At 42.5% G+C, this 17,739-nt stretch overlaps 1 protein-coding gene across 8 annotated transcripts in view; it reads right to left on the reverse strand.

The window, feature by feature from the left end:
• Positions 1-17,739, reverse strand: part of celf5a (cugbp, Elav-like family member 5a) — a 189,935-nt gene that overhangs the window by 77,464 nt on the left and 94,732 nt on the right. For all 8 annotated transcript variants that reach the window (XM_080878992.1, XM_080878997.1, XM_080878995.1 and 5 more), the window contains exon 3: positions 4,845-4,893. In XM_080878992.1, coding sequence (XP_080735118.1) covers positions 4,845-4,893 — 49 coding nt within the window. The remainder of the gene's footprint in view (positions 1-4,844; positions 4,894-17,739) is intronic.

A 17,739-nucleotide genomic window follows, 5' to 3' on the forward strand; every position in this document is an offset into this window, starting at 1 on the left:
TCAACTGGCTAAATTCATTACATCATCACTCTGAGCTCTTGTTGTTCTTTGCCTTGTCAGCAAGTTTTGCATTGGTATTATCATTAGTAGTTTGTAAGATAAGGCTAATTGATCTCCACCTACCCAGTGTATTAGTGAATTGTTGTGCTACTCCTTCCACTGACTCTGCATAACTCCTACAGCCTCAGCACAATCTGACCCACAGGAGCAAAGCACATCCCTATAGAAATTATTTCATCATCTCTCTCTCTCTCTCTGTTGCTCTCCTGCCTTCTCTCTCCTTGTCTGTCATTCGTAAACCCAATTCACCCCACCCCTCCCCTTCAAAACAGCCCAGTTCGTGCTGATGTGAGGGTAAATGTAAGAGCTTACGGGCAGAGTGACCTGAGCATCCCAGGCAGACTCGGTGGAGTTAGCTGACTGAACTCTTGGTGAGCAAAGGCCTGTGTATCAGTATTGTTTGTGTAAGAGCACCAGAGGGGATTTGGACAAGGAGTTTGAGCTCTGAATGTGTGACCCAGAGCTGGCTTTACTATTGGATTAGCTCACCCTGATCCCCACAACCTCTGAACATACTCCCTAGTATTTCAAGATCTCTCCATTTATGCCCAGCCAAGCACATTGTGACCAGTAATCTATAGTTTTCGTCTCTCCAAAGGGAGAAGATATACTGTTCAGCTTTTTCGCTTTGCCCCTATCGTTCCTCCCTCCATCTCACTGGTTTAGCCATACTTTTCTCTATTTTGCACTCGGTCTGTGTGCGTGCGTATGTGTTTGTGTGTCTCTCCCACTTTCTATATCTCAGAACAAATTCCTATTGTCCACCTCTCTATTTTTGCTGTTTCTTTTTTTTTTTTCCAACCGATTGCTCTTGCTCTAACTACCTCTTTCTCCTTCATTCCTCCTCGCTTTTCTAAAGGGGATCAGTAGAGCTTAGAGGCCTTCCTGTTGGTTCATTACTAAGCTCCTCTGACACAGAGAACTTGTCTCTCTAGTAAAAAGGGAGAAGAAGAAGAGCACAGACCACTGTGTTGTCTTTTATACCACATAAAAAAAACCTGAGCACAGAACAGCAAAGTTGCATGTACCCTGCAGTCTCAATCTAGATTTCTAATCTTTCTCCGCACTCCCTTATCTTCACTTTCCATTTTACTTATTTCCTCTTGTTCTGGTTCTATCCTCCTCTCTCTTCTTGTTCCGTCACATCTCAGTGACCTGCAGCAAACCTTTTCATTGTCCTTCAGTTTGAGTAAACATAAAAACGAAATGCAATGCTGCTGCTGGGCCCACAATATAAAACACAGCTCATGAAAGGAAAACAGACCCGTGCCACTCAGCATATGTGCACACCGTATGAGTAAATATGTAACCTATAGTGGGCATGTCTCTTTGTGTGCGTATGTGTTCCTATTATCATCCAAATCCGACTTCCCACTGAGTGCGTGCTCGCGTGAGAGAGAAAGTGTGTATGTGCGTTAGAGCTGCATGGGTATGTATGAATTCGCCTGTTTGTCCTCTCTGTGTGGGTGTGCGTGTGGGCGGCAGGCCTGCCTTGAAAATGCCAGAGCCTGTTTCTAATCCAGGCCTCCTCAGTGGGCTGTAGCTCTAGCTGTGCCAGGCAGGCCTGCTGCAACACCAACAGAGCCCCAGCTGACAGCTCGCCTGCTCCTCTTTCTGCTTTCTGGACAATATTTAAGCTTAAAACTTTAACAGTAGGTTAAGCTGGAAAATACAAAGAGCCACAGAGGAATACAAAAATGCAGCACTTGCACAGAAATATCATTTAGCCCGTGAGCAGAATGGATCTTTAAAAAAAGCCTGATACAAAAAACAAAATCAAATGAAATGACAGTCTACAAAGGAAGGAAACACTAAGGGGCAGGCGGTAATGATGGAACGCTAAAAGACGAGCTGCTGGTAAAAGGTTTAGGATGAAATCAAAGTGGTTAAAGCTGATTTATCTTGCCTAAGAATGCCAAACTCTCTAAGGAGGGACTGAACAGCCTTTCAAAAATGAAATATCAGCAGCAGACAGTGCCAGTCATCAGTGCCATGTGTGATGGAAAATCAATCTATTTCATATCAGAGACCTGCGAGGAGAAAATGAGAGAGACAGGTCCCTGCTGCCTCCTTGCTGTGCCTCTTTAAACGTCTCCCCAACAGAAACATCCCAGAACGATCTGCGTCATCGGTGACGGAGACGTTCACAGCGCTGGTGGCTCAATGTGTAACGGCTGCTGTTCTGCTAGATTAGGTAGGTGATTGGCCATTAATATTCATTTCACAGTGTGTCTTTGTTAGGCGGCAGCAGGGGCTGACAGTGTTTGGATGGATTTACTCTACCATATATATTTCCTTTAGTTCTATAGTGCAGTGCAGTTTCCTGATATGGATTCTGTCAAGCTACCTATTGGCCGAGTCTTCTCCAATTCTCATAAATTTGCTGTAAATATCAAACAAAAGTGAACGCTCCATAAAAAGGTAAAAAAGGCAATGCTCAGTTTTGCTCAGGTATCCAAGAGTCATCAAATATTGAGTGGAATTAGGAGAATATGTTCTACCTTATTCCTGTGTGAGGTCATTTCAGTTTTTACTGCAATAATAATCAGGGATAGTGCGCTGTGCTCGCCTGGGCCTGTCTGGGCTTAATAACAGCAGAGAGTTGCTCCCACTGAAGCGGAGGTCCAGCAGGCATAAAACCACAGTAACAGGTCTTTCCCTCATGGATGGAAACCTAGTGCAGGTGATCTGAACTGTCCTCCTCATAATGAGATTAAGGGACTAATTAGGATGACTGTGTGTTTTAGTGTGACTGTGTGCACTGAGGAATATATGCCCCCTATCGGACTAGCGGCGTGGCCCCTGAGAGAGCAGGCCACGCTGAGTCTGTCCCTCGTGTCCCTCCCTCCACTGCACTAAGAGCCTAATTAATATTTTTGCATCCGCTCTGCAGTACACTGGGTTGATTTATACTCTAGAAGTTACTGATCTGGACGGTGAAGGCAGGCAGATAAGCACAAAAAACAAATAATAATAATATTGAAGGTAGTTAAATTTAGCAATGATTACTGAGAAAATCAGAATTACAGCGAATAAGATGCTAAAGCTTGTGAAAGTAGGGCACAACACAGGCTATTAGCTAACATAAATGATCTTTGCCAATAATTACAAAGGAAAGAATTCAGGACAGCAGACTAGAAGAAGAAGAGCAGATTTTAAAATGACAGTCAGATCGTTCCCCTCCCCACAAACTACGTCTCCCTGCTTTCACTTCTGTCTTAACCTGTTAAAGTCACGCTTGTGTTTGATTGCCCCTGTGGTGGCACTCTGACCTGTTCATTTAAGATGATGTGCGACTCTCAGGTCTGTTCCAGCACTCATTTGTTCCTCAGCGGGGTCCCCACGGCCAGCCACTAAGAAGACCCCATACTGACCAAAGTGCCCTGGGAGCTCTAAACCCAGCTACTCACAACCAAGTAAAGAGACAGCTGAGTGTCATTGTTAATGTGGACACACAGCACCACAATGGCAAAATCAATGGAGCTATAGGGGACATCAATCTTGACAGCACAAGACCCTTGTGCTTGTCTCACCACTCCTGTAAATGTTTTAGAGAAAGAGGGAGGATGGCATAGAAAGAAAGAAAGAATGAAAGAAAGAATGAAAGAAAGACAGAAAGAAAGAACGAACGAATGAAAGCATGGGGGACTGACAGTGATCTTTATTGGCCTTTCCTCCATTCATCTCAAGGGGTTATGCTGTCCTTTGAAGATTGTGCATGTGACAGGCAGCCAAGTGGCCAGCAATCCTAATTCACCCAAAACAGGCAGGGGTTTTTAGGTAAAGCCTCAGAAGTGCTGCACAGCAGCTGCACACATTTGGCATCATTTTTGCATTTTCTCTGCCTCTGTTTTAACCATCCAAACCTCTCTCTTTGCACCAGGATGACAAATACTGAACAGCATCCCTCCTTTAAATAACAAAAAGGAACTTGCTTTGTTACGTGGTGACACGAGATGAGATGCACACCAAATAATAACAGTGAGGTTTTGTTGTTTCTGCCACTGACTTGAAGGATGCCTCTGCATCCCATTAACATATATGCAGAGAGACAGTGAGTACATAAAAGCCTCCAAATATGGGAGAGATCAAAGAGGACAGAATTAAGGCCAAATAATGAGGATCTTGGCATGATCCCTGCACATTTATTGATTGTTTGGCAAGCTGAACAAGCTTCTGCTCCATTTTTCCTGTCTATACTATTTAGTCTTGTGATTCAAATGCACAAGATCAAGCAGTGTGGGTTTTAACAGGCTCTTTGCAATGGCTACGGTTCCAGTACTGATTCTAATAACTATCTAAATTACAGTGTAATAATAATGTGTTCACAACAGGAAACAGGGAAAGAGAGATGGGCAGAGCTCACCACATCAGTGAAACATTCTTTAATCAAAAAAAGCATACGCATGAGAGATTAATCCATAAATCCAGTATTTGAATTATTATCAGTAAAAAACAACAAAAAATTACAAATTGCTGCAAACCTAGTGACATGTAGTCAAGTCAAGATTACATCAAACTTCCTGTTTGATGTCACCCAGTCTTTTAAATCTACTCTCACATAATTTGGTTACGTTTTGTTGAAATTGCTCCCATACTGAATAGAAGTGCAACAACAAGAAGGAAAGGGAAGTGGGATAGGACAAAAGAAGAGTGTTATTATTATTGCATTTGGAGCAGTGGAACAGATGAGATCAGAGGGGAAGAAATGAAGAGAATTAGCCTAGATAAGGCAGATGAAAAGAAAGGATGTGAATAAATGATGAAGAAAAGAAGACAACTACCTCCACGGCTCTCGCTGTCAGCTGGTTTCACCTGGATGGGGCGAGTCATCTGGAAGAGAGAAAAGAAAGAGTGTCAGCGAGGTTAGAGGTGGCGACTTGGGCCGGCGTTGCTACAACAGAAGGCCACAAACCAGGGATGTCAAGCTCCCATATGAATAGCTACTCTGCAATACTGATCAAAGTGCCGTGGCTGCGGAGGCAACCTAAACACCATCATACAGCTGAGTCAACTTGATACTGTAGTGTTTCTGGAGCTGGCTACTTAGTGAAAACAAAACAATCTAAGCTCCCATTTACACACACACACACCCAATCCTATTTGGGATTTTTCATGGCGGCTGCATGGAGAAGTTGAAGGGCTGCATATGTGTGTCTAAGTGAGAGAGACCAAGGCAGTCCTAATAAAAGTGAATCCAGCCACAGGAGGAGAGATCAATGCAGGCCTATTGATCCAGGCCCTTGGGCTGTGGAGAGTGTCTGGCTGGGAAGGATTCTCTGGTTAGAAGGCTCACTCTAATCCACTGGACCCTGATAAGAATGGCATTGCCTGGATTAGATGCCTCTGTCATCACAGCCTTTGTGTCACGCTCTCCTCCTTCCCCAATCTTACCTCCTTCTTTTTTCATTATTGTTGTTCAAGCTGAACAGTTTTGCCCGACTTTGGCAGATTTGTTTGGAAGAAGGGTGAAAGATGTAACTATGATTCCCAAAATGTTCGTTACAGCAGCAGCTGTTTTTAAATTGAATATATGAGTCTTACATGCTGGTTATACACCCACCTGTGCATATGATATGTATATGTACGGCAGCAGAGCGTAAAGCTCATAAGATGATTTATCTGCACACGTCAAAATGCCAGCATCACACCCTACTTTGACTGAGGCAACAACTGTGAGAACAAAAAGACTGGATTAAAAAAATGAGACCACAAATAGCCCAAACATGTAACAAGATTACTGGAATATAAAAGCAACCTCTTGAACCATTTGTAGCTGCTTTTTAAGACCACTTGTCATTCTTGGTGTTGCAGTCAAATGACTAAGAAACCGCCATGCGCTGATATTTTTATAGCCAGATATGTATATTTTGAACCATCGTCCTGTCATGTATCTTTTTCCCCCCCGTTCAATTCCAGAACAGGGCTGAAAAGGTCAGATTTAAAGACAGGGCAGTCCAATAAAAGCATGACATGTTCAAGGAGAAACACCATAATGGGATTTTAAAATGTCTTAATAACATGCTGATATATGGGGCAGAGGCCCAGGCCCGATTCATTAAGTGCTAAACGTATCCATTTTCACCTTGAGGAACTGAGTAACCTTCCCTAGCTGAAATTATTCCATAAATTTACCCATCGTAAATAATAACTAGAACTAGCTAAGACTTTGTAGGAAAACAGAGAGGATGTTATCCTTGTGAAGGTTGTGGTTTCAGCTCCTCGTGTCTTGGGTGGCTCCTCTCCCTCTCCCTATCCATCTACAAGTGCTTTCTTTTCCTTGTATAACACGAGCAAAGTAGCACTACGGTATGCTAATGCCAAGCCACGGGGTGCACTGCTCCACAGCGTGTTCAGATAGATTACAGAGTCAACCGCAATACTATCGCACACGTTCAAAGCAACCTCCGAGACAGAAACACCTCTGAAACGGGGAAAGAAACAGCCGCAAGACAAATTCACAGATAACTTAACAACCCTCGGCTCCTTCGCAACAACACAGGAAATCTTTGAATTTGCCTTTGACGTGTCAAACGGACAAAAGACGCTTCGATCCTGCCAGTTGATTTTTGTTCAAATGCATGATGGAGGAGGCCAAATCCACGGCTGTGGCTCTACAACGCTATGATCTCAGCCATCTCTACAGGGTGCCTGTGTGTGGGAGGCAGTTCTCTAAAGCTAGTTACTGTTCAGCCTCCAACATGCCAGCTTAATGGTCTATTTATTTGCCCGAGAGCAATGCATTATGGTCCAGAACAGTCACAGCTGATGGCTCTCAGTTTGTTAAATTTCCCTTGAACACATAAAGAAAATCGTGTAATTCCAGCAGAAATTAAGTGCAAATTGTACACCCGTACTATTAGCCTGCTCACACATGCACAGACAAGGTAACTTAAGTTAAATTTATTAAGTACTGGTGTTGCCAAGGAAACCATTAATTAACTCGGCTACTTTAGGGCATTTTTTTCTCACTATGCCCTTTAACAACTGGAGCTCGCAGATTATTGACATGCTAATAAAGAATGAAACAATAACTGATTCTTTTCTCGCTTTTATCTATTAATAAATATTTGGGAATGATCAAGTGAGAGCCTCGAATGAAAATACCAGACAAAAAAAATAGGTGAGATTTTGGAAAACGACAAGAAGAAATGGAGAAAGTCGTAAGAGAAGCACAGCGCCGAAGGGAGAAAGAGAGTGAAGGAAAAAGATGCCTGCAGCTCTTAGATAAGATTGCCTCTCTGCTGAGTGCCATTTCTGCTGCTCTGACTCCACTTTCCTGCCTTTCACTTTCAAACACACTGTGAAAAATCCCCAAAAAGACAAAACAAAGAGGTAAAAAAAAAGCACCTGCATTATACAAACACTGTATATTTACAGCACAAATTAACCACCTGCCTCCCTAGGCTACCCTCTGCTCAAATGTACTGTTTGCATATTTGTTGGACATCAATTATAATTGGCAAAACGATGAAAATGCATTTTGAATGTGAATAAATACTGGGAGAGAAACTCGCTATATCTATATGTCTGATATTGTGGAGCACAAATAATTTGTCTCTTGTATTCATTTTTTTTCTAAATTTGTTCATTATTATTTGCATCACCGGATCTACAAGGGGAACCAACCACATACTGCATTAATCAAGATTTTGATTTATTTAATGGGTTTTGTATCTCCCACAGAATCATCGTTATACTAATTTCATCATTATGTAAAAATACATTTGCGGTAAAATAAAAGTTTGATGCATGTGCCTTCTGTCCTAAACATGTTTTTTTAAACTGTGTGGAAGAAAAGATGGGGACTTTCTTCTTTCTTTACATTACTTATTCTGAATCTTAAAGGTTATTACAAGGAGATTGTGAAAGTAAACTGATCGTGTTTGACTGAAGCCAATAAATAAGCTTCAATCAGTTGCTTCACGATCTTCAAACTAGCTAACATTCTTTGAATTCCACCTCGAGCGAAAAGAGTTTCTGGTTTTCCCAGTAAGCGCCCTGGTCTTTCTCCATTTCCCATTCCACACACTGTGTTGCTCTAAGGGCTTTGACAAATCTATATGCTTTCATTGAACCGCCTCATTTGCCCAGTTAAGCCCGCAGTCAGTTGAATTAAAGCTTTTAACACTAGTATGTTGCTGTTTTATGAGAAGGGTCAGATGGAAACCCCGGGGCTTGCAGAACATAATGTAGTGTGCACTATGCCTGGAATATACACACTCAGCCAGCTGGTTTGTCTCTGTTCATTAGTCTACAAGACTGATGGTCAGCTATCTCTTTACATATACTGTTACAAAGTGATACACATATCCAAGTACCATATGACACTTTTTTAACCTGGTAAAATGGCACCTAACACAGGTGTGGTTTCTGTTTAAGCAATCCCTAACCACCTCTGGGATCGAGCCATTCGAGTGTCTGATTTTATATTTCACCACAAAAGTCAAAGGATGTGTAGTTGAGATTTTGTCAGCCAGGTGTGGTGGATTTCAAGTCTACTGCTGGCACTATCTGTGACAGGAGGAAGTTCATAACTAGAGTTTAGCAGGATTGAGCAGTACAAAGTCCCATTCTTTAAATGGTGAAACCCCAGAGACGGCCAGTGGAGAGACAATAACGCAAGACCTGGTGCGATTCCAAGTGCAAATTTTGAACTTTCATATTTATGAAAAGAGATACACGTAAAGATGAACAGTAAACAGAAATAAAACTGCAGTAAATCCCGTCTTGTTTTTTAAAAAGCCAATTCCTCAGTAGAAGCAGTCCTTTAGAAACAGTTATCCAACAGCTCTTACTTACAGGGCTGCAATAAAATAACTCTAACAGCCATATAATATGTGTGATGTCTTCTGGCTTTCGTTCCAGTTTAATATAGAGTAATGTTTGTTCTGGGATCATTAATACGCATTAGTGGGCCATCAGAGCTCATAGTGCTGCACTGCTCAGTAACAGGAGCATAAACAGCCCCCTTCCGACTGGGCCGTCTCAGCTGATATAATTAATATTTCCAATTATTGATCTGAGGGAGTGCTGAGTGGTGACTGTCCGGGGGCCCTGGCTCTAGCTAATAAATCTGTACTGTATACAGTAGGAAGGAGAGCGTAGAGAGGAAGAGAGCATGACAGCAGAGAGCCTTTGTGTAATGTTTTACACTTTAAAAGTGCTTCGTTGCAATCACAATAGTAATAAATTATGTGCATTTTTGTTTTGGTTAAGTTTTGTTTTTATGCTGTAGCATTCTTGGGGGAAGCACTTTGTCATGTTTATCTTGAAAGGTGTAATACAAATTAGATTTTACTTATTAAAAAAGTGAAAGCCCTGCTTCTTGTCACCAACCATTAGCACAAGTTCTTGATATATTCCCATTACCGTGGGCCTATAACACAATGTATGTGATTTCAAATACATTAGATGTTGGATGTTAGCAAGTATGGACCCAAATATAAAGTTCATGAGTGTAGCAAACAAAATGAATATTTGAATGAAAGATAAGAATCACTTATTAAGTCCAGGAACAAAACAATACAAAGACACCAGAGATAGCCACAGAAAGAACACAAGGGCAAAAAGCCAGACCGCCAGCTGACAGAGACAACACTACCTACATACAAAAATGTGATTGGGTGCAGGCGAAAACAGCCAAACGCAGGGGAAACTCATTACCAAAATAAAACAGGAAATGAACTCAGTCATCAATCATAGCAATCCGGTCGTTAAGTGATGATGTGACGAATCCTACTTCCAGGCCTAAAGTAGTCTGCGTTTAATATGGCTTTTGTGTTGTTAATATGTTTAATGTTTTGTATTTTCTTCTATTTAATCTCAAAAAGCTCCTAAAAACAGTCAGTGATCACTGTTGACCTCCCTCGGCTTTTATTACCGCTAATCATTTATTTAAGCTCAGTTTTTAAAACCTTAGGATGTAACTACAGCCCAGCCCATGCAGCAGTATATGAATGAATAACCTCGTATTGTGGATAGATTATCTCAGTTGTTCTCCTGACTGAAGTTTGGTCCTTTTACAGCATCCTGCCATGCGATTACATTTGTTCCTGACCACCGAGAACACTCAAGTTAACTTTTATCGAGTGAAAAAAAAGTTAGCTTGTTTATATTATGCTAACATAGCTGTGTCGCTAGCGATCACATAGCACATCATTATATACCAGCTAGCCAAACTTCAGTAACCCTACAAACGTCACTGCTGTTTAGCTTTCTGTTTTCATTTATGTTGGAAGTGAAAACAGAGCTGTACGTTTTAATTTGTTTCCAAAACCCCGCAGTCAGGACATGCTATATTGTATTTAGATAGAAGCTAGCGAGCTAACTTCCTGCTAACTTCTAACTCCGTTAAATGTCATAAATTCTGTTTTCATGGATGCCTGGATGTTAAACTCAATTGTTACACCTGGTAGAGCAGAACGCTGATAATTTTATTAAAGATGAAAGACTTAAGACAGTTTTTCAACTCTCAGTAATGCCATAGTGATCGTTTGATATATGGACCGGCAGCGGAGTTTAGGCCCAGACACGGCTAGTGACGTCAGACTTAACGACCGGATTAAATAAAAACAGTTAAATAAACAGAATTTCATGCATGGGTTTATATTCATGTGCATTTAACTAATAACTACACTTTTGAATAAATGAGGCGTTGCTGCCTACACTATACTCATCCTGTATTGCTCGTGCGTGAATGCTCACATGTGTTTGAATGCATGAGGGAGAATGTTTGTGCAAATGATTTATAATTTAGCCATATGTGGAAATGTGCTGGCAGCAGCAGTGTGGTGGTCCTGATAAGAAGCATCAGTCAGTGCTGAGAAGATGGCAGCCACTATAAGCTTTGGGATTCCTATCAGAAGCAAAAGGATTTTAAGCTCGAGGCACTGACATGGACTGACAGACACCTGCAGACCTCAGCTAGTCGGTATCAGATTTGTAAGCAAGAAAAGTTCTACTCCATAAATCTACATTCACTTTGAATAGAAATAAGACACAGGCTTTATTATGATTTTCTTGCAGGATTTCATGTGTGGAGGTGCACTCAAAGATAAACATGTATACTGCTGCTCAGAGTGCAATTTGTTTTTACTCTGTACTTATGCTGTATGATTAAGTGTTACTTTTTTACAAAGGCTGAACAACTTATATTGGAACTAAATTGTTAATATCCATCTGTTACACTGAATGCTTCTTCTTGTAATACACCAATTAGCAATGAAGCCACAGCTAACTCACGAACATGTGCAATCTGTAGTACCATAACCACTAGCACCACTACAACATCTCTGATTAAGACCATTAGACCTTCTGTTGTCTGATGCCATCCAAGTTCCTGTTTATTTCTTCCCCCAAAACACTAACTGCCTCCCAGAAACAGCCTGAAGTCCATCTACCGAATGCTTTCCAAAAGACTTTCCAACCCTCTCTATTATCATAGCTTTAGTAGCTGAAGTGGTTGGCCAGCTGTCTGCCTGCTACAGCCCTCATTACACAGACAACAGAACTCGGCTCTCATCAAGATTTCATGAAGGTGAATGTCACACATCAGAACTACCTCATTTGTGGCACCCCATGACTCAGCAGACACGCATGGCGTGGATGTGTTGGTTCTGATCAGACTCTTTATTACTTCTGTAAAGAGTCTAATTAGCCCAAAATACCATATAAAAATCTCACCATCCACCTCTGAGTTTCCTTATTACTATTCAAACCCTCTGCACAAGCATGCTCGCTTTCACACCACGCTTGTCCGTCTAGTTGATTATGGCTTCCTGCCTTGTGGAGTATAAGCTCTCTAACAGTATTTGTATGAGAGACTCTGAGTCCTACAAGACTTGTGCACTGGACTTGGGTATGTGGGTGATAGAAACAGTGTGCAATCATGAGGGGGAGTAGATAGGGGGATTGAGCTAATGCCTAAATCCTGTCCTACTGAGCCTGTAGCGGGGCGTCCAAGAGATAAAGAGAAACAGAAGGGGAGAAAAGTAAGAGACCCAGGGAGATGGAAAGACAGGGGGAGGAAAAGGATCTTAGAGAAGTGACAGAAAAGCAAAAACGAATGAAAAGATGAGTGAGAAGATGGAGAGATTGCGAGAGAAGAGTGGGGCGGGAGGGTGTTTAAAAACAGAAAAGAGAAACATTTTTTTCATGTCCCACCCCGCCTTCTCCTACACGTCCTGACTTATGAGCCACACTTTGGTTATCAGGGGAAGGGCATCAGTCCCAGACATCTTTGGCATGGCTGCTTTTCTAGCCCAGAGAGCTATTGACATGGTGTGTTACTGTAATGCGTGAAGCAGTGGGAGACTCATTGTAAATCTGTGTCAACAAATGCTGGAGCAGCAGCAAGCTCAATCTCTCCCTCTCTCGCTCGCTCGCTCTCTCTCTCTGCCTTGCTTTGCCTCTCTCTTGCATTTACCAACCTATCTAATGAATCTTATCTGCACAGCACACTGGAGGCTTAAGCTTTTGGTGGGCTCACATCTCTCCCACACACACAGACAGAATCCCTCTCTTTTTTATTCTGCTCGCTGTTTCATGTGGTTTACTCTCTTCAGTTCATTTTGAGGAACTGTCCTTAGAAAGATAAGATCGCGACGACAGACCCAACCCGGTGGCTTCAGAAGGGCGACATCATGCCAATCCCAGCATGCGCCACAGAAAGGGTCCGGAGTGAGAGGAAGTAGTGGAATGATGGAGGATATGTGCCGTGACAGAATTACAGATCTGGACTTGTGTGAGGCTTTAATGCTTAAAGGTGCCCTTATGCACCGATGCCATGTTTCCTATCTGGCCACAGCTTTGATATTTGCTTTGAAGATTACATCTTTCCTGACCATCAGTGAGTTACAGCTAAGGTAGTGATGTAGATAATCACATCCTGGATGCTCACATGCAAGCACATTACTACACATGCACTTCAATTTAGATCATATGGTGTTACGTCCAGCAGAATTTTCATTAATAACAATAAAAAACAAAATAACTGTCTTGTTCATTCTTTCATTTAATTAGGTGTTATTGATTATTATGTTATTGATTTATTGATATGGAGAGACAGCAAAAACTACTTGAAGCAGCCCCGGTCATGTGTTGGATTTGCTGCTGTTACTTCTCCCTCAGCCCTGTCCCTGCTTTCATAGCGTTTGGCATGTCTGTGCTATGTTTCAGGCAATGAAACAGACACTGAATATCTGCTCTTGAAGCCATGACTTTATTCTGAAAACATTTAGGTTTGTTAATGGAAGCCTAAATGTACCAAATATGTTATGGCATCTGTGTTCTGCAAATCTCGCAAATGCACCTATCCATCCAATTGCACGCACACACATGCACACACATGCACACACATGCACACACACATCCTGAGCTGCATGTTTCCTGCATGTTTCCTTTACCCTCTGTGTTGAGCCCAGAATGCTCCTGCTGCTGTCACAGCAACTCCAGGATTGTGACAGATTACGGCCTGCTGCTCTGACCAATAGGTGCCAAAAAGTGTTGTCTGCCCACTGACTCATAATTCTTGGCATACCTATGCCGAGTTGACGTTTCTTTAATGGTCCCAAGACCTCCAGTAGGAATCTTGTCCTGAGCACTATGATTGCCTATTAGAAATTCACCAGCACCTGCATTTTTCCTCCACTCCCTATGCTACCCTTCACAGAAAAAGAGGGGAACAGCAGAAGGTGAAGCCAGAGGAGGATAGAGATAGATGGAAGGAGGGATTTAGACAGGGACAGCGCCAAGCATGTTGGCTTTGCTTTGGAGAAAGGTGTGAGAGGAGCCAGAAACAGTGAGACAGGCTAAAAAATAGAACCTGGAAATGAAACAGACCAATGAACAAACCCAATCTACAAATGAAGAGAGCTTAATAAGACTTTCTTTAACTGATTTTGTTTTCAGAAGAATCTTAGTGCATCCTCCTTTAACTTTCACTGCACACATTCTTTCAGTATAAATGCCCTCCTGCCTGAATCCTGAGGGTTTCTCTGATGAACCATAGTAAGTCTCCTCTGGTCTTCTCTCAGTATGATGCAATGGTTATTAACGATAGAATGATCAACCATTTGCAACTGAATAGGATTCTTATCAAGTTAGTAAAATCTCAACTGGGCACAGTTGCCTGGTACATGTGTATGTTTTTGTGTTAGTCCATCAAAGGCCGGATTGTGACAAGGAGCCAGAACTCGCAGGATCGACATAGATCCAGCCTGCTCTGTCCATCTGCTCCAAGCTTCATTCCCAGCATATCAATACCCCGTGTTTCACACACACGCATGCACACACACAGCACTCTGTCACCTGCGACTTCTCCTGGTCCCATCACTCTCCCACCATTCCAGCCCTTGGCTGCAAAGCCTGCTTATGTTTCATCCTGACACTTAGAGAAAATCCTTGCTTGTCTATAAGCGCATTCAGCACCACACAAAGGGAACGGGCCTGTCTTCTAGCCTCTCTCGCCTCCTCCTCCTTTCCCTCCTCCCCTCAAGTCTGAGGCTACAACACGGTGAAATTGTTTGCTAAATAAACACAAAGACCCCTCTCACTGTGTCAGCTTCAACCTTGAACTGCACAGAACCCGGGGGCCAGACAAGCAGCACACTGGCCTGACCTCTCGCCATTTCTCCAAATCTGCAGCAAACACACTCTGACGAAGTGAGAACAAGAAGCACTGGAGCGGAAAACACATTGGAAGTGTCTTTGCCAACTCCCACTCCTCACTGCCTCCTAAGGCCTTGTGTGGCTTATTTCAATGGTAAGCTTTGAAGTGGGTGAGTAAATGGAGTTTGGGGCAGTGTTCAGCATGTGTGCCTGCGTCTAAATTCTGTCAAAATTTTGGACGCTGCGGGAATAAAATAAATTTTGTCATTTTCTGTACACAGTTTAGAAAGAGGCATAGATTCAGGTTTAAAGACAAGGAGGTGCTGCAGGGGAAAGTTGCACTGCAGAGTGAGCTGTGGCTTGGAACCAAGGATGAGGGATTTGTGTTTTCCAACACATAGACGAATATGTTCTTTGAGGCTATGGGTAGTTATCACAACAGCTAAAAAAGTGACGAGGGCTCCAAGTGTTTTTTTGTCCAGACTGGCCCAGTGCATTACATTCATTCTTTGGGTATTGCTTTTGTTCTTTCGTTTCCTTAAACTGCACTGAAACCCAGTGAAAGACCTATGAAACAAAGCACACATCTGTGTATTGCACATTATTTCAGAATATCATTAACCCCAATCTCCAATGCAAACAACTGTGAAGGATTTGCCCCAGAATCACAAGAACTGTAAATTCTGCCAAAGATTCGAGCTAAACTGACACAGATATTTAGGGTTTTCTTTCCAGCCACGAGTACACCTTCCAAACAGCTAGATGCTGCCTGAGGTGTGACACCTAGACAATTCCTCCTTTGGTGGAGGGTCACCAAAAATCTCCCTTTCTTTTCTCCTTCCCCTGGTCTGCCCCCCTACTCTGTGCTGCCCTGTGTGGGGGAGTCTTCCCTGCAGGTTCGCTGCTGTGTCCCTGTCCCTAGTTCTCTGGGGTGGGTGCAACTTAATCTTCCAGGGTTGGTGCGGGTGCTAGGGGTAGGGGTTGCTGTGTGACTGGTTGTCCTGTGCCACTGGGGGTATGCATCTAGGTTGTGCTGGCTGGTGTCCTTTTTGGACAATGCTAAAAAAATAACAATGCAGAGTGTCTAACTGGCCATTAAATGACCAGGGTAAATAAGAAAACAAAAATAAGAAAACAGAAAAGAAAAGCATATGTTAGCTTTGATAATATTTCATGGTAGAGACAGTTCTCTTTCACATCTACAGAGGTGTGAGGGAATTAAGCTTCAGCGAGAGATTCAGTTGTCCAGTTACGATGCCTTACCTTGAGCATCGAAATGCTACGCATCTTCCCCCCTGCCATCCCCACCGCTAACCTCATAACGTATCCTCCTCCATTTTTACAGCAGCATCTACAGACCATGACTTCACTTGCTTCTCATGCCTCCCTCTGCCCAGGGATTTTTGTATGCGTGCATGTATTCATGAGCAGGTATTAAATTTGAATATGTTTTTTTTACAGTCAACAGTCACTGATATACAGCTCTTGCAGGCCAAGAGGAGGGAGAGGTGCGGAGAGAGAGGGCAAGGGAGAAAGGGAGACATTCAGTGCACTCTGCATGAACTGGAGAAAAAGAACAGAAGCCTCCTACGCTTTTCTTCCTTGTTGGTTTAATGTTCATCAATTACTATATTGTTCACTGGTGTTGTGTTTATCTGCACGCATCTGTCTAAAAAAAATTAGACACTTAAATATTTACCACTGTTCAGTATCTAATGCTTAAATCATAAAAAAAATATACTTTAGATTTGAGCCGCATTCTCTTTTCTTCTCTCACCTTCCTGCTCTTGTAACGTGGATGATGTGTCGAGCCATTAGGTCAGCATTGTTTTTCTCACTTCTTTCTTTTTTAATGGCAGTCCTGTGAGCACTACGACTAGTTCACATGCCGCTTTGCATTTGTTCTTGAGTGTTAATACCAAGGGACAATGTCACTCAGAGAGCGATCCAAAAGCACTTAAGGATGTAACCTACATACACTCAAGCATGGACAGAAAAATGAATGCAAAGATACTCACAAGTGAACCTAAAGCACAGGCACACACACGTCGGGTATTCATATCTTGTGGGGACATCCAATTGACATAATGCTTTCCCTAGCCACTTACCCTAACCATAAACATAAAAATGAATGCCTAACCCTTACCCTAAACCTAACCATAACCCAATTGTAACCCAGACAGAAAAAACACATTTTGAGTCTCAAAAATGACTTCAAACTTGTGGGGATTTTGGTCCCCGTAAGTACAGTAAATGTCCAATTTCTGGTCCCACAAAGATATGAAAACACGCTCACACACACACACAAACACATCAAGACGAGGGTTGGAGCGTGGGCTCGTAACTCATGGCAGTGGTGGAGTTGGGTGGGGCGGGGGTCCACAGAGGCGACACTTTATTTGCTCTCATAGCACCCACAGTCCTCAGCCAATATGGTTTACAGTGCTTATTCCAAAGTAACGAGGACAGAGAAAAAAAGAAAGCAATAGGAGAGAGGAGAGTGCACAGAAAATGGAAAGGGCCACAGAAGTGATTTTACCTCATAGTTCATCTTCATCTGGGCGCCCCATCCCAACCCCCAGTTCATGAAATAAGTCCTGCTGAAAATCAATGGCAGTCCGAGCCGTGTAAAGGTCAGCCATTCAGCAGCACTGGCCTTGGTGGACCAGTCAAGCCCAGGCTTGTACTGTGAAGCTCAGCTAAGTAGAATTAATGGGGGGATCGATTATTCTGCGCACAACTTAAATTGAACTAAGCAGAGAATCATTTTAAGGCAGGAACTGTACCATGACGTAGAATGAGATGCATTTGCCACATAGCCGACCCCAGAACTCATTTTGCAAGCACAAAGTAAACGGGTGGAATAAAAAAAGAGATTTTACAAAAAAGGAGTCTCTTTCCACTTCTGTTCCCTTCGTTTTGAGTCTCTCTTGATAATACCCTAGCACCACCTGGGACCTGACTCATAGATTTGATACATAGAAACACTTTCCTTTTTTCTCTTTCTTGTTCTTCTTCCCCCCTCCCTCCCTTTTCCCCTTTTCACTTTTTATTTTATTTTATTTTATT

This window comes from Rhamphochromis sp. 'chilingali' (genome assembly GCF_963969265.1).
Source record: "Rhamphochromis sp. 'chilingali' genome assembly, chromosome: 3".
NCBI classification, from domain to species: Eukaryota; Metazoa; Chordata; class Actinopteri; order Cichliformes; family Cichlidae; genus Rhamphochromis; species Rhamphochromis sp. 'chilingali'.